Source organism: Lepisma saccharinum, chromosome 29, assembly GCF_977018435.1.
Source record: "Lepisma saccharinum chromosome 29, izLepSacc3.1, whole genome shotgun sequence".
Lineage (NCBI taxonomy): Eukaryota > Metazoa > Arthropoda > Insecta > Zygentoma > Lepismatidae > Lepisma > Lepisma saccharinum.
This window is the reverse complement of record NC_139257.1, coordinates 30,750,370-30,765,484: the sequence shown is the minus strand read 5'-3', so window position 1 is coordinate 30,765,484 and position 15,115 is coordinate 30,750,370. Positions and strand designations below refer to the sequence as shown.

At 40.4% G+C, this 15,115-nt stretch overlaps 2 protein-coding genes across 5 annotated transcripts in view; both read right to left on the bottom strand.

Moving 5' to 3' along the window:
• Positions 1 to 15,115, bottom strand: part of Pde9 (phosphodiesterase 9) — a 411,334-nt gene that overhangs the window by 82,782 nt on the left and 313,437 nt on the right. The window lies entirely within an intron of this gene.
• LOC145981150 (uncharacterized) lies at positions 3,025 to 3,722 on the bottom strand. Its single transcript, XM_083114277.1, is given in 2 exon segments — positions 3,025 to 3,141; positions 3,144 to 3,722. Coding segments are annotated over 2 exon segments (696 nt in total).

Sequence of the window (15,115 nt, the reverse complement as noted above, 5' to 3'; positions counted from 1 at the left end):
GTATGCAAGAGGCGAAGAAAAGGGTTCGAGAAGAAGAGTTCCGAATGATGCTCAGGTAGATGTGAAGAAGCGTATGCAAGAGGCGAAGAAAAGGGTGCGAGAAGAAGAGTCCCGAATGATGCTCAGTTAGATGTGAAGAAGCGTATGCAAGAGGCGAAGAAAAGGGTGCGAGAAGAAGAGTCCCGAATGATGCTCAGTTAGATGTGAAGAAGCGTATGCAAGAGGCGAAGAAAAGGGTGCGAGAAGAAGAGTCCCGAATGATGCTCAGTTAGATGTGAAGAAGCGTATGCAAGAGGCGAAGAAAAGGGTTCGAGAAGAAGAGTCCCGAATGATGTTCAGTTAGATGTGAAGAAGCGTATGCAAGAGGCGAAGAAAAGGGTTCGAGAAGAAGAGTCCCGAATGATGCTCAGTTAGATGTGAAGAAGCGTATGCAAGAGGCGAAGAAAAGGGTTCGAGAAGAAGAGTCCCGAATGATGCTCAGTTAGATGTGAAGAAGCGTATGCAAGAGGCGAAGAAAAGGGTTCGAGAAGAGGAGTCCCGAATGATGCTCAGTTAGATGTGAAGAAGTGTATACAAGGGGCGAAGAAAAGGGTTCGAGAGGAAGACACGCCAATTACCAAGATTTACAACGATACTCTAGGCAACCTACACGACAAAAGTTAGGGTAGAGTAGGTTAGGTTAGGCTAGGTTAGAACTGACATAACTAAAACGAAAATCGAAAAAAAAGATGAAAAGACAAAACAAAATAAAAATGTGGACAACAGCTTAACCACAGTCCAGTCCAAAGCGTGGATAAAGTGTGATGCAAATCCGCAAAGCCATCAAGTGGTACGTTTTGTCGCATCGCAAATATTTTAGACTCATTGGAAGACCCTTCGCAGGTAGCCGGTCAGTGGTAGGTACGTTTTGTCGGTGGTACGTTCGGTCGCGGATTCACATTTCAGACGTCAAAAATTTGATGAGCATGCTCTCCGAAATATTATACGACACATACGTATATTTCTTTCGGGCATACTGAATGTGACAAATTGATGCAATACCGCAGGATTCAAATAGCATAGACGAGAAGTTGGAACATGTCCTAACATGACACAGGATGTGTCTTTCCATGGTGCGTTCTTTGGAACTGAATTCCGTTTATATTTGAACGCTTCTCGCACCATATTTATGTGTGGGCAGGGTAGCTACTCATCTGTTGGAATTTCTCCCTAGACGTGAAATATTGCAACTTTCATTAATCCAAATCCCATTGAATTTATACATATTTATAAATGCCCTGAGGTAAGTATTTCACAGTTTAACTTTATTCTTATCGAGGAAAAGAAAGTTGCGTAGAAAATAAAAGAGAATCCTCTCAATTAGTTTACTTTGTTAGTGTCCTTTGCAGAACAATCTATCTGACGGACGGAACATTATTGCAAGATTTGATTAGGCAAATTTGAGTGTGAAATTCTTATACAATTAACACTTTTTCGTAGATTAGCATATCCGTGAATATGTGAAATGGTAAATGTGAACTCCGCACCTTAAATATAACTCTTTATCGCAAGTTAGGTTGAAATAGAGAAAACATCTTGTACCCTTGAATTTTTGGAAAGTTCACCTTGAAAACCAGGAATTATACTTGAATTTTATCACGGTCTTAGAGTGACCACCCTGTAGGGGGAAGTGGGTAAGCATAATATCGAGAATTCGAACTCGTCTTTCCACTTGCATTGTGTTAACGTCCTCGACTTGTAATAAAGGAGTTCCGGATTCGAAACACTGCGAAGACACACAGTGGATCGGATCCTGCTTTGTAATGTAAGCCCAGTCCTGATTATCATAGGGGAGAGTTGCCGAAATTGGACCGTTGCGTAAGTTGGACCGCCTTTGTTTTTTCCTATAGACGAGTATTTGAAACAGGTGAGTTGGCACTACTGGTTGGCGTCAGTGCCATGTACAAATGACTGAATGGTCAGTCAACAGGAGCCGTTCGACGAAGTAGGTGTGCTGTTATTGTGTTTCTATTGTTCGTGTTGTAATTATTGTGCTTCGGATCTTAAGCTCTTGTGTAGACTAGGGGTAAGTAATCAAATGTCCTGTAGTATATTATAAAAGTGCCATTCATTAACCACTAACTACATGTGGTAAAACTATGATTTAGTTGCGTATGTTCGTGTACAGTCATATTTTTATAAACGGGGTATAATTGCCTACGTTGGACCACCACGTGTTTCCCAAATTGGACCGGGGAAAGTATGGGCTGTGGACAGAGATGGAATTGCAAATGGCTATAGCAGCATACAATAATGGGGACTAAGGTTTGAACGAGTGTAGTAGAAGGTATGATTTGTTTGGTTTTACAGCTGACCGAATATTCAACGTGGATGAGTCAGGCTTCACCACAGTCCAGAAACGTCCACAAAAAATTGTAGCAAAGAAAGGAAAATCACAGGTAGGTGCTGTTATAAGCTGCGAACGTGGAGTAAATACCACAATGGTGTGTGCAGTGAGTGCTGCAGGCGTCTAGATACCGTAGACGTACGTACATGCCATTTGTGAGCGGTCCAACCTAAGCAACCTGTTGTCCAAGTTAGGAAACCAGTTGCCTATAATGGACCGATGTCACTACTTTCGTTTATGTACCCTATTATATTGGTTCCTGCATTTTTTGTTGAAATACATATATTAGGGTGGTCCTTATTGGGACCAAAAATATTTTTTTTTAGTTTTTCAGTGGGGCACCCCGTGGTTAGGTTCTTTGTCAAGAGAAAGTAGTTCGGTATTTTTTTCATAATTTTTATATAATTTTTAGGGGTCGCTACCGCATCATGAAGTTTTGTATTACAAAAGACGTAATACGGCTGTTCGTAACTTTATTATAAGCAACTTAAAAACAATATTAAAGATTATTTGTAAGCTAAATCAGTAAAAAGATCAGAATTTAAACAAACTTACTGGAACTGTTACGTACAAAACTCTAAACGTAAAATATATGTATATAATAATAATAATATGTAGATGTACATACATTACAATAGCTAGGTGGATTTGCGCGCATCAGGGTATTTTTCTCTGTACTGTTTCACCAGCAACAACAAGTGCTGTTTTTGTTTTTCCTCTGTTGTATGCAATTTATTGTATTCTTCCATCAATGCCCAACTCCCCGCTCTGCAATATCGTTGACAACTCTCATAGAACGAACAAGTTCTCTACTTGCTTGATACTTCTCATCTTCCTCCCGTAAGTCTACATTATTCTCGAGAAACTCTGAGGAAATACCTGTGATGTTGAAAAATCTGAGCGTATTGGCACAGACAAAATCTTCTAGGCTCTTCTTATCTATGAGATCGACATCTAGTGTTATACGCTTTGGACGATGATAGAGTCCTTCGCCATGCAAGGCATCCACCATCTTCTCTTTCGTTGCGAGAGTAACTTCATCATCGAAAAAAGCAAGCGCAACCAACTCTTCTGACAAGTACCACAGATGGCCTGTAAACTTCTTTAGAGCAACTTTGGCCATCGCTTGATTGATTTTTTCGTACTCTTTTAAATCTTTCAAAAGCTGCAGGTCATTTCTAGGTGCGCAACAACTAGAGGCAGCTTGAAACCAGTATCTCAGGTAAATTTTTATTGTAAATACACAAATATCACGAACTCCCTGCTCTTCTTTTCTTGTAAGCTTGAACTGGTTTCTATATAAATAAATCTTCAAGGAATAGATCGCATTAGCCATCCATCTCGCATGATGTAGTCCCGCAGGTGCTCTAAAAGATATTCCCTCTTTAGGGATCCCTCTTAGGAATATAATCGTAAGGCTTAATAGTTCCTTGTAGTAATCTCGCGGCTGGAACTGTTCAACCTGATTCTGGGCAAAGGAGATCATATCTGTGGTAATATTTCCAATCTGTTTTATGGCCGAAGTATCAGTGGTAACAGTTTTAAAGTCAGTTTTCACTATTGCCCTCCACGTTTTCTTAAATCTTTTGAAAATTAATATTTCTGGACCAGTGAATGGGCCAAGCGCCTGAAGAACTATTGCTTTGGCGACAAGCCAACCATAACATGTCCTTTTCCATCTTCTGCTCCAACAAAATACACGCTCCGTTCCTTGGACAAGTATTGGTTGAGTAGTGTCAAAGCTCATGCATTATATTTGATCGCAAAGACCCAACGCTAATAATGTCTCATAAACTGCTGAAGCAGCTGCTTCTCCTGTCCCAGAAGCAAGTTTTGGCACTGCAAGTAGCTGATCGAGACCCTTACCTGACACTAAATTGGAAGACGATTTACAGTTTCATGTCCACAAATATCTATCATTTTTCTGTCCCAGTGAATAGTAAGTGGCACGTTTGGCTTGAACACATTTTTTAAAGACACAGCAATCTTCTGTCGAAACTTTATTCTTTCTCGACGAATGGAAGACTTGTTAACATTGTATTTCAAAGGATCACATCCAACGAGTTTAAGAGTAGTTGTCAGGACGACAGCTGCTTTTCGATCACTTAATTTTGCAACATCGTCACTTAACAGCCAAATTAGTGTCAAGAAGTTCCTTTCTACTTCGTTTCTTCGGAGGTTGAAGGACCTGGAACTGAAGATGAATCCGATAAATCGTTTTCATTTTCACTTGAAGATGACAGTAGGACTGGATTTTGCTTAGGGATTGATTTAATACTCTGCTTCTCTCTCTCCAGCATTCTTTTTCATACGATCCTTTTTCTTTTCAGCCTCAGCTTCTTTCCTTGCGAGTGCTTTAGCTAAGCCTCCAATTTTACCAGGGTGCCCTTTCTGTTCCACTGAAACTCTTATCTTGAGATTTTAGAAATGCATTATAACTGAGGAAGAGGAAACAAGTTTCGAGAGCGCAACAGTAGTGTTTGGGGGAGGGGTAATAATGTGATCGCGCACTGCCATTACATCAGCTTTATTATAGGAGAGCCAGGAAGATCAAATGAGCAAAGTGTTATGTAATAGAGCCAAGCAATACATGGCTCTGTACTGTCAGAGTAGCAGTTAGATGTGTTCGCCCCAAGTGAAAATTACTAATTTTGACAAAACTTTGATCGGCGGTGCTGACCTCTAAAACGTAATGAAATGTAATAAAATTTTACTGGATCTAATCTATCAAGTAGGAGAAAGGAATGGCGTGGTGCCCCGATAATATTTTAGAACTTGGATTTTAAGGACCACCCTAACATATATGTAGTAAAAGCTAATAGTTTGTGCTTCTCATACCTACAATTTCGTTCTTTTTCTGTGTCTTGTTTTTGATGCAGAAGCAAAATAGTACCAACTGGTCCAATTTCGACAACTCTCCCCTATCTGTACATAAAGTGGACTTAAAAAAACAACTCAAACCGGTTCAGTGGCCAATTGACAAAATTGACCTCTGTAGGTTCACTGGTAAGAAATAATCTTCATCTCCATGCTTTACCAAAAGAGGTTAGGGGCGTTTCCGATGGCGAAGTGGTAACGTATTCGCCTTCTAATCAAGGGATCCTGAATTGGAGCCACATAGTGGTTCGGATCCTAAACAGCAGATCCAGTCCCGATTAGCCTTTCTGTGGACTTAAAGAACAAACTGAAACAAACGAATGGAAACGGACGATAGATAACCAAAAATACGAACTGAAATATACCCAAGAACTAGACTTAACGAGATGAGGTTATAATAAATCTACGGTAGGAATGTGCGTAAATTCCTGACCAAATTTCGCAAGTTTACATAGAGAAAACTTCGCTTTAAATTCAGTTAAACAGAAGCTTATTTTGCAACCAATCTAAAACAAAATGCGAATTTATAAACTTCATGACAATGGATTGTCTCCTCAATACAATCCACTTTTTACTTGGAACACTTTGGAGAATTCTATGCATATGATTTATTTTTGGCTTGTTTTGTTCTCGGGACGTGAGAATTTCAGATTCAAGCCTCTCCGACTTTCCCAATGCAAATTCCACGGCGTCCTTGGAAGTAAACTTTCTGGTCCCAGATTATACCGTGGACGTGAAACTTTCTGCATTTTACGAAGTGGAATCCTTAAAAGTTTTTAAGATGGAAACGCTTATATTAATGACGTTGTCCTACGTCAGAGTGAGAGAAATGAAGTAGTTGGGAGGTGAATATTTTTAAAAATTCTCTACAGCGGCATTTATATTCAAATAAGATGACGCAGTGTTTGAGGTTACCTGGGAAACGTAATAAGAATAAGAATGGATTTCCTGTAGTCACTTATAAGTATAATTTGTCTGTAGTAGTAGCCCCTCAAATATGGATCGCGAAGTGCAATTGAAACTTAAGTGAACGTAGTCATAATCTCCACGATAAAATGTAGTTTACTCTATCTTACCAATACACAGTGATATATGAAAATGAAATAGATGATTATGGGCTGGAACTACCAAAACGGGTATTTTACATGTAGGATACGATTATTGTCACATTAAATGATATTATAAGGGTTGCCCGAATGAAACTAAGACTTTTGTCGTAGCAGAGCTTTGTGTTTGCTCTGGCAGGAGGCGTTGTATGTAAGAAGAAGGCAGAATGTGTTAGTGGAGTCGAAATTTATCGTCGTGTGAAGAATGTTTATGGGAATGCGAGTCTGTTACGCAGCACAGTGTTCAGATGGTGTGGTGAATTTATTGACGGACGTGTGCGCACTGAGGACATACCTAGACCTGGTCAAGCACAATGAGCCATCACCGAGGAATCAATTGCAGCCGTAGACAACTTTGTAAGGGGGAATCTCCGAGATGCGGCGTTTCCGCTGGGAAGTCCTCGACCATCCTCCCTACAGCCCCGGTCTCTCGCTCTGCGACTACCACATCTTCGGGCCACTAAAAACATCAGAAGGGTCGCCGGTTCGTCAACGATGCTGAGGTCCGTGATGCCGTTGAACCGCAGCCAATCACGGACGTTCTTCGCTCAGGGTATTCATACCCTTTTGACGCGTTGGGACACTTACTTGAACAGACAAGGTGACTATGTGTAGAGGATATGTCACCCATGGATCACTTTTACTTCCTGTATGTTCATATATTCCAATTAATAAATCATTACAGAAAAAAACCAATTGTCTCACTTTCATTTGGACAACCCTTATAGATTGTATACCCTCGAGTGTCGGAGACTCGAGCTAGTACGAGCGAAGGAAAGTGGTCCCATGCAGTACTCAGGCCATCACCCGCATATCCCGTATATTTGCTAGATATAATGTCTCAGGACAGAACTGGAAGCTCTAAAACACGAATTTTAATAAAGATAGGAAGGAAGGAAGAAAAGAAAAGGTGAGAGATAAATAGGGGAAGAGAAATCGAATGAATTAAAGAGAAAGACAGAAAGCAAAATTAAAATAAAACAAAGAGAATGGGAGAGAAATGGAGAGGAAACAGAGAAAGTGAATGAAAAGGAAGCGAAAAGACAGAAAAATAGTAACAGAGAAAATGAAAGAACAGGTGATATGAGGGTGAGTGAATAGAAAGCCAGTGTGAGAGAGGAAAGGAGAAAGAACATTGAAATTAGTATTTGTATTTTTTGCTATATAACGTCACTTTCCTGCCAGTTTTGGCTAATCGAGAAGATGACGATGACTTGTGATAAGATGAAGTATCTAGTAAAGATCCGCAATTGATTTGTTCCACAGAAGTGGAGAAAAAAATCAGACCAAGTAAACAAAATCTCGATACTGCCCTATTTACACATGATTGTGAAATGCAAGCTTCTAGTAAAACTTTCATCACAATAAGAAAACAGAGAGAATAATTTTCACATAACCCTTATGAATAAATAGGTACTTGAAGCTTTCCGAAGATATATATTTGACTTCTTTCCTCCCATTGAGTACAATTTTGCAAGAACTTAAACCGGAGGGTTCAATGTTTTGTTCGCAACGGAAGAAGATGGTGTTTCTAAAGTCTGTCACAACACACTCAAGACAGTTTCACGGAAACACCCAAAGCGTCGCTCTCTCTTCACTTAGGCGAACTCCTGAGGCGAGAGAGCAAATCAGGGAAACGCCTGCCTCCGGAACGTTTATCTGGAGTCGGGTTGCTAAGGTAACACCATTCCTTCCACCCCTCCTCTGCCAACGTGTGTGACTCCCTCCCGACGCTGGGAACGAACTCCTGTCTGCCCGTGACGCACTTCCGGTCGTCCGGAATCGCAAAGTAAATGTTATTGCTCGCATTTTGCCGGATGCTGGGAGTTGATGAGAAGCTGCGAGATTGCCTCGGGTGCATTTGGTTCGATTCGATGGCGAATCTGGTTGTCTTCCCAACCTGTATCTTGAATTTGTTTCCCTGCAGGATTCTTCAATTATCCCCAGGCTGTATCTTGAATTTGTTTTCTTTCAGGATTCTTCAATTATCCCCAGGCTGTATCTTGAATTTGTTTTCCTGCAGGATTCTTCAATTATCCCCAGGCTGTATGTTAAATTTGTTTTCCTGCAGGATTCTTCAATTATCCCCAGGGCTAGAAAGAATTGTTATTAAAAAAGCAACAAATCATAGTCTTTTTTGTTTTAAGCATGTTTTAGAGTGTGTTGAATGGTTTGGGGCGCCCACGATGACGTAGTGGCAATGTCATTGAATAGTAATCAAGGGGTCCCGAAGTCGATACCCGGCGGAGGCACGCTCAACAGTGGTTCGGACCTCAACTGTAGGTCCAGTCCAGATTAGTCTTTCTGTGCATAAAGTGAACTTAAAACAACAAATCAGATTCATTGATTTTACTTCGCTCTGTGCCACTTTCTTGCTAATCGCGAAGATATGATGAAATTAATGGACACACAAAAAACATACGTCAGGCCGAGATTCGAACCAGAGACCCCTTTGTAGCGCGCCGTGATAACCACTCCGTCAATTAATTACATCATCACTCGCCAACATCGTCGCTATTAGCCCAAGGCAGAAAAGAGACGTTAAATAACAAGCATACAAATATAAATTTGTATTTTCTTTATTCTTTTTCTCTTTCACTCCTTTTCAATTCACTCACCCATGTATCACCTGTCGTTTAATTATCTCTGTTACTCTTTTTCATCTCGTTTCTTTATTCTTTCCTCTCTTTCTTACATTTTGCTATCCTGATTTTCTTGCCTTTCGTATACGTTTCTTTCTATCTTTCTTTTTTTTTCTTCTCTTTCCCTTTTATTGACTCCTTCCCTTTTTCTCCCCTTCGCATTTTATTTTCTTACATCTCTACTTCCATTTATCATTTTTTCCTCTCGTACATTCTTCCTTTTCATCTTTGTTAGTCCTCGTGGTTTGCATTTTCCATTTCTGTCCTCAGATATTATACCGGGTGTCCACAATTTAAGTTGCCCTACTAAGAACCCTCTGGAGCTTTTTACAAGCAATGTTTTGCGCTCCAACTTGGTGTAGAGGCTATGGAGACCATGAGGAAGCAAATGCTGACGAAAAAAAATAGTTCAAATTTTCACCACCAGGTGCAAATGTGGCGCCTAAAATTAAATCCCCCTACTCGGAGCCCGTTCAAAGCAACGGATTTTGCTGAAACTTGGTACAGAGGTTATGTAGACCACGGGGAAGACATGTAAACAAGCCATGTTTTCAGTGAAATGTTTTGTTGTTCTAAATATAGTATCGTTCATATTTGAACGCGGTTATTTGTGTGTGTGTGTGAGATGGTGTGTGTGTGTGAAGAAACGTAACACAGTACAGAACATAAACAGTACAGAGAACACAGGTTTACAAAAATTATATCGCGAGAATCGTTGCAGAAAAGAATCGAAGAAACACCTTACACTTTTGTGACGCTGGCAACCCTGCGAGTTTTGAGTGGTAAACCAGCAAAACTGCTTCAAAAACGGTACAGAATCGTACAAAATAATAATCCGCTAATAAAAATTGTCACGATTTTCCCTTCCCGAGCGCATGGAATGAATTTCGCGGCATTGGGACGATGTAATTGAACACACGAGGCTCCCCCACCACACACACACACAGAGCGCTATATATATTTTTAATAAACGCCACTTCGGCATCTATTGAAATTTACATCCCGTGAAACTTTCCCTTTATAAGCCGAACATTGACAAGCCAGTGGCGTGTGCGTTGGAGGAGGGAGGGGGGGTATCTGGTAGCGAAATAAAACGGAATAAAAGTACCTGTCGCAGTGTGGAGCGTTAACTCAATTCAATGCGATTTTTTTTCTCTCACAGACCGTGCCCGGATAGACTCTTGGGAAAGAGGCGCGTATCCATGGATACAGAAATGAAGAATGACAGTGGCTAAAAATAAGGGAAGAGGGATGTTTGTCAAGTGCCGAGAGGTCAGTGTCCAGTTGCTGGCACGCTTCATTTCGCGTGGGGAATCGCGTTTCAACAGCTCGGATTCATCAGACATTTTAAGGGCAAAATGGACGTTTCCACGTTTACAACGGCGAGGTCTCGGGTTTTTACAGTGGCGGTCGGTTGGATTAATGGATAAGTGGGGGATTGTTGTTGAAGGACGCTTGAATAGAGAAACTCCAAAATAAATTCTTAAGGTATTTAGTATATAAATTAGATGGCATTTATCCAAAATTCACTTCGGATGACATCTTAAGCAACATGCTGAGTGTCCCGTCCCTTGAAACAGACTCCTCCGCACTTCTCGCAAAAATAAACTTTTATGTTCCGTACTCAAAATTAAGACCCAGAAATGACCTCTTCCAAATTTCACGCGGTAGAACCAGGATGGCCGAAAGGGATCCCATGTGGAGAATGTGCGTGTTGTACAATAATGCCCCTGACACTGATCTATTTAGACCTGAAAGCAAACATATTATGTGTTCTTTTTTTAAAGCATTGAAATGTTCATGCTCTACTCTAGGCTGCATATTTTTGAAATGCAAAAATCAAATCGTGCAGGGTCCAACGAAATCCACAATCTGCTCTGGAAAGCCCCTTATAGTACAGGCCAGATAAATTGTTTAAAATGTTGCAACATATTTGCGAAATCAGAAGGAGTTACATAAACATAAGTATAATGTTGTCGAGTCCACAAGCGCCGCCACGGGAGTATCTAAATGGATGGTTTCTCAAGTTTTAAAAGAATTGGATTGGATTGATTTGTTGTTTTAAGTCCACTTTATGCACAGTAAGGCTAATCGGGACTGGACCTACAGTTTAAAGTGGGATTCGAACCACTATGTGCCTCCACCGGGAATCGAACCCGGGACCCTTTGGTTACAAGGCGACGACGCTACCACTGAGCCATCGGGGAGGCCAAGTTTTAAAAGAAGGAAAAGAGTCGTTGGCGAAAGGTGAGCTGAAGTTCTGTACTTCGACAGGTAGAAAACAGCCCAGGAAAAAGAGAATACAAATTTCGTTGAAAATCCCCGGACCATTCCGCTCCCTCCAGGCTGCAACACTGCGAACCAACGTCGCTGCAGAGAATGGAGAGGAGAAATGTGCGAGATGCGCAACAGCTATTTGCAGCGTCTTGTTTTTAAACTTGTCAAGTTATAGCATGGCTGAATGTGTCCCATGGTAAAGTAATAGTGGCTTTAAAATATCATACATTGTAATTTACCAAAGTCTCCGACATCAAGTGGGGTGTAAGGAGCGATTCTATCCGAAGACATCTAGTCTGTAGTCAGGGTGCACTAGATGTCTGGATTCCTGACCAGTATAATCCTCCGTAGGGCTCCTGCTCTGTTCTGTCCTTATGTGTTTGTGATTGTCCTTTCATTCATCTCATCATATCACCATTCTTCCCATCTTCCCTATTAGCCAAAAGTGACAAAGGGGTAAAAAATGAAAAATAAACTAAATCAATCTGATATCAAGTCTCAGTTTCACACAGGCCTATCTCTTTCTCCTCTCGACAAATCTTCAAGGATCTCAGTCTCAATTTTTGAAAGGCAAGGCTTATACAGGGTGTATCAAAACAGTAGACAATTTTAAGAATATATTTCGACTAAACTATACGGAACACACCAATGGCATTTATTGTGTATGAATCATACCCAGTTTCTGCGAGTGTCTACAAATGGCTACAAATGTTGAATGTGGCTTCCACAAGCTATGCGACGCACATCCCATCGAAATTACAGTTCCTGTCACACTTTTCCCAAGAACTCCTCGTCCACCAAAGCAAGGGCGTTTCTTATTCTCTCCTTTAGCTGTTGCACTGCGGCATAGGTGGCACATAGACTTTGTCTTTCACAAAGCCCCAAATGCAGAAGTCTAGGGGTATAAGGTCCGGGGACCTGTAAACGTCACCATTTTCTTTAACACTATACCAGCGTTACAATGACCATGTTTACAAAAGTCTTGCGCATAAAATTTTCTCATTGTTATACAACAAACCTCATTGTTGCGTTTCAGAGAGTTTTTAATAATAAACGTGGTAAGTTGTTTATTATGATACAGGCGCCATATCTACAATTCGCCGAGAAATTAAGCAGTGCTGAACAGCCACCTCCATAAATGATAAATAACATAACCGCGATATGCCCCTTGGATAGTAATCAGTGTACTGGCACACCCTCCGGCTTATTGGTTATAGATTTCCAACGAACTGGTAATGAAGATGATCGTTATATAATCATTAATTGAAATTTTATTCGGATTTAATTAGACAAAGTTTTATTTTCGCAGATTTGTAGCTCCCTTTGAAAAATCACAAACAAACGGGCTGATGGAGAAGACTGATACCTCATCAAGAAGATAACTTAGTTATTTCATCTCGCGAAATTTCATATTAATAGCTCAACTGTAACACGAGATATCGCAGCATCAACATACATCGACCCTCCCGGATAATGTCAAACTATCATTTTCATTGGTAGAAAATTTTAGAGCGTCATATTTTCTAGTTTCCGAGATATCAACATATCACTTTTGATCGACTGTTGCCTATGACGGCCAGCACATAAGGATACTTTCAATCTAAAGGTAATGAAGCAGTTGTATCCTGTTGTATATGCAATCTCGCCAGACAATACCGTCTAGTAGGTTGCATAGAAGACAGGGGATTAAACTTTGTTACTGTGCACACTGCAAGAATGTTCAATACCTTCCTGGTGTTTTAAGTATTCTACAGATCTTCAGGAATCTTGAAATCCTTTTTGTAAAGTTCCCTAGATTCCTGCACGTCAGTAGCTCTTCTAGAAGAATTTTAAAGATAATTTTTAAAGTACATTTTGGAAAATGTAGCATTGTCAAAGAACAGAAAACGTCCAATAAATCCTATACATTGGCTCAAGTCGGCAGAACATTGGAGTGGAAGAAAGGTGTGTGTTATAAAGTTTTGAACAAACTTAAAGAAACTATTACTTTATCTTCCTTGCATTTTAAAGATGTATCAACAGCCAAGGTTCAAGATTCTATAAGCATGTCCTGAACTATAAATCCAGTTTATTTTTACATAGGTTAATCGGGACCGGACCTACAGTTAAAAGCAGATTCGAACCAAGACAGACCCGGGTCCCTTTGATTTCAAGGCGATTGAAGTTGAAGTCTTATTCTTAAAATTTTAAAGCAGCGTGCTCAGGTCGGTAAAATTAATCATCACATGGAGTAACCGTGATTCCTTATTTTTAGTTTACAAAAAATACTGGGAGAATGGAATAACTTTTCTCAGGTGTGTTTCCTAAAGCTTTAAAGCTGTCTTTTTTGTTGTTGTTTTTGCGAGTGTAATTAAAAATTTAGTACAGTTCAAAATCCCTTTGAGACAAAATCTGCTACGTGCTTCTAATTTGGAGGAAACAGGAGTGGGGGAAACCGGATACGAAAAAGATTTGCACATGTTTGTTATTCGTCCGCCCATGAGCAAGAAGAACAGAGAATTTGTGTGCAAATCTGAAACAGCGCTTAACCCCGTAGGACTCCCGAAAAACAATTCTTTGTTTACATTTAATTAATCGGAACGTTTTTGTTGTTATCAAACTCGCTGTATTTATCCTCCAGGATTGAATACTGGGAAATCGTACGTTTCAGTCGAGTGGAGAAATGGGATGGATTGTGTTGAGGTGTGGCTTGGTACGGTCGACTCAAAAGAACTGCACCGAGCTGAGTTGCTATTTTAGCGTGAACATTAATTTCGCGGATGTACTACAAACGCATTTAGTCTTTTAACAGTTAAAGCGTACCACCATTGGAAACTCAACCAGGAAATGAACCAACAGAGAACAGGACGGTTGCAGGAGTGGAAACTAGCGAAAGGGGTTAAAATTACTGACTAAACTGACCAAATGTTGATTAATTAATGACCAATTTATTACAGCGTAGTTATAAATTACTATTTTAAAATGCAAATTTGGATTCCATACTACAAACATATGTTTGTAGTATGACAATTTTGGATGACATTCATGAAGGGACACTCCAAAAAAATACACATGCCCGGATTAGAACCCGTGATCCTTGGCGTCGTAGCGCGCTGTGCTAATTACTCCGCTACGGAAGTCGGCCCACGAATAACGATTGATTGATTGACTGATATGGTTAGTTTACGTCGCTTTTCTACCACTTTCTGCTAATCGCGAAGACGAAGATGAGTGATGATATGCCGAAATTGATGAAGGGACACTCACAAAGAACACCAATGCCCAGGCTGGGATTCGAACCTGGGAACTCTGGCGTCATAGCGCGTTGTGATAACTACTTCGCCACAGATTAGAGAGAGAGAGAGAGAGAGGAAGAGAGAGAAAGAGAGAGAGAGAGAGAGAGAAAGAGAGAGGGAAAGAGAGAGAGAGGGAAAGAGAGAGAGAGGGAAAGAGAGAGAGAGGGAAAGAGAGAGAGAGGGAGGAAGAGAGTGGAGGAAGATAGAGAGAGGAAGAGAGAAAAGAGAGAAACAGAGAGAAAGAGAGAAAGAGATAGAAAGAGGGAGAAAAAGAGGAGAGAGAGAAAAAGAGGAGAGAGAGAAAGAGGGTGAGAAAGAGAGAGAAGAAGGGAGAGAGGAAGAGAGAGATAAAGAGAAGGAGAGAGAGAAAGAGGGAGAGAGAGAAAGAGAGAGAAAAAGAGAGAAAAGAAAGAAAAAGAGAGAAAAGAGAGAACAGAGAGAGAAAATGAGAGAGAAAAGAGAGAAAGAGAGAGGAAAAGAGAGAAAGAGAGAGAGAAAGAAAGAGAGATAAAGAAAGAGAGAGAGAAGGAGAAAGAGAGAGAGAAAGAGAAA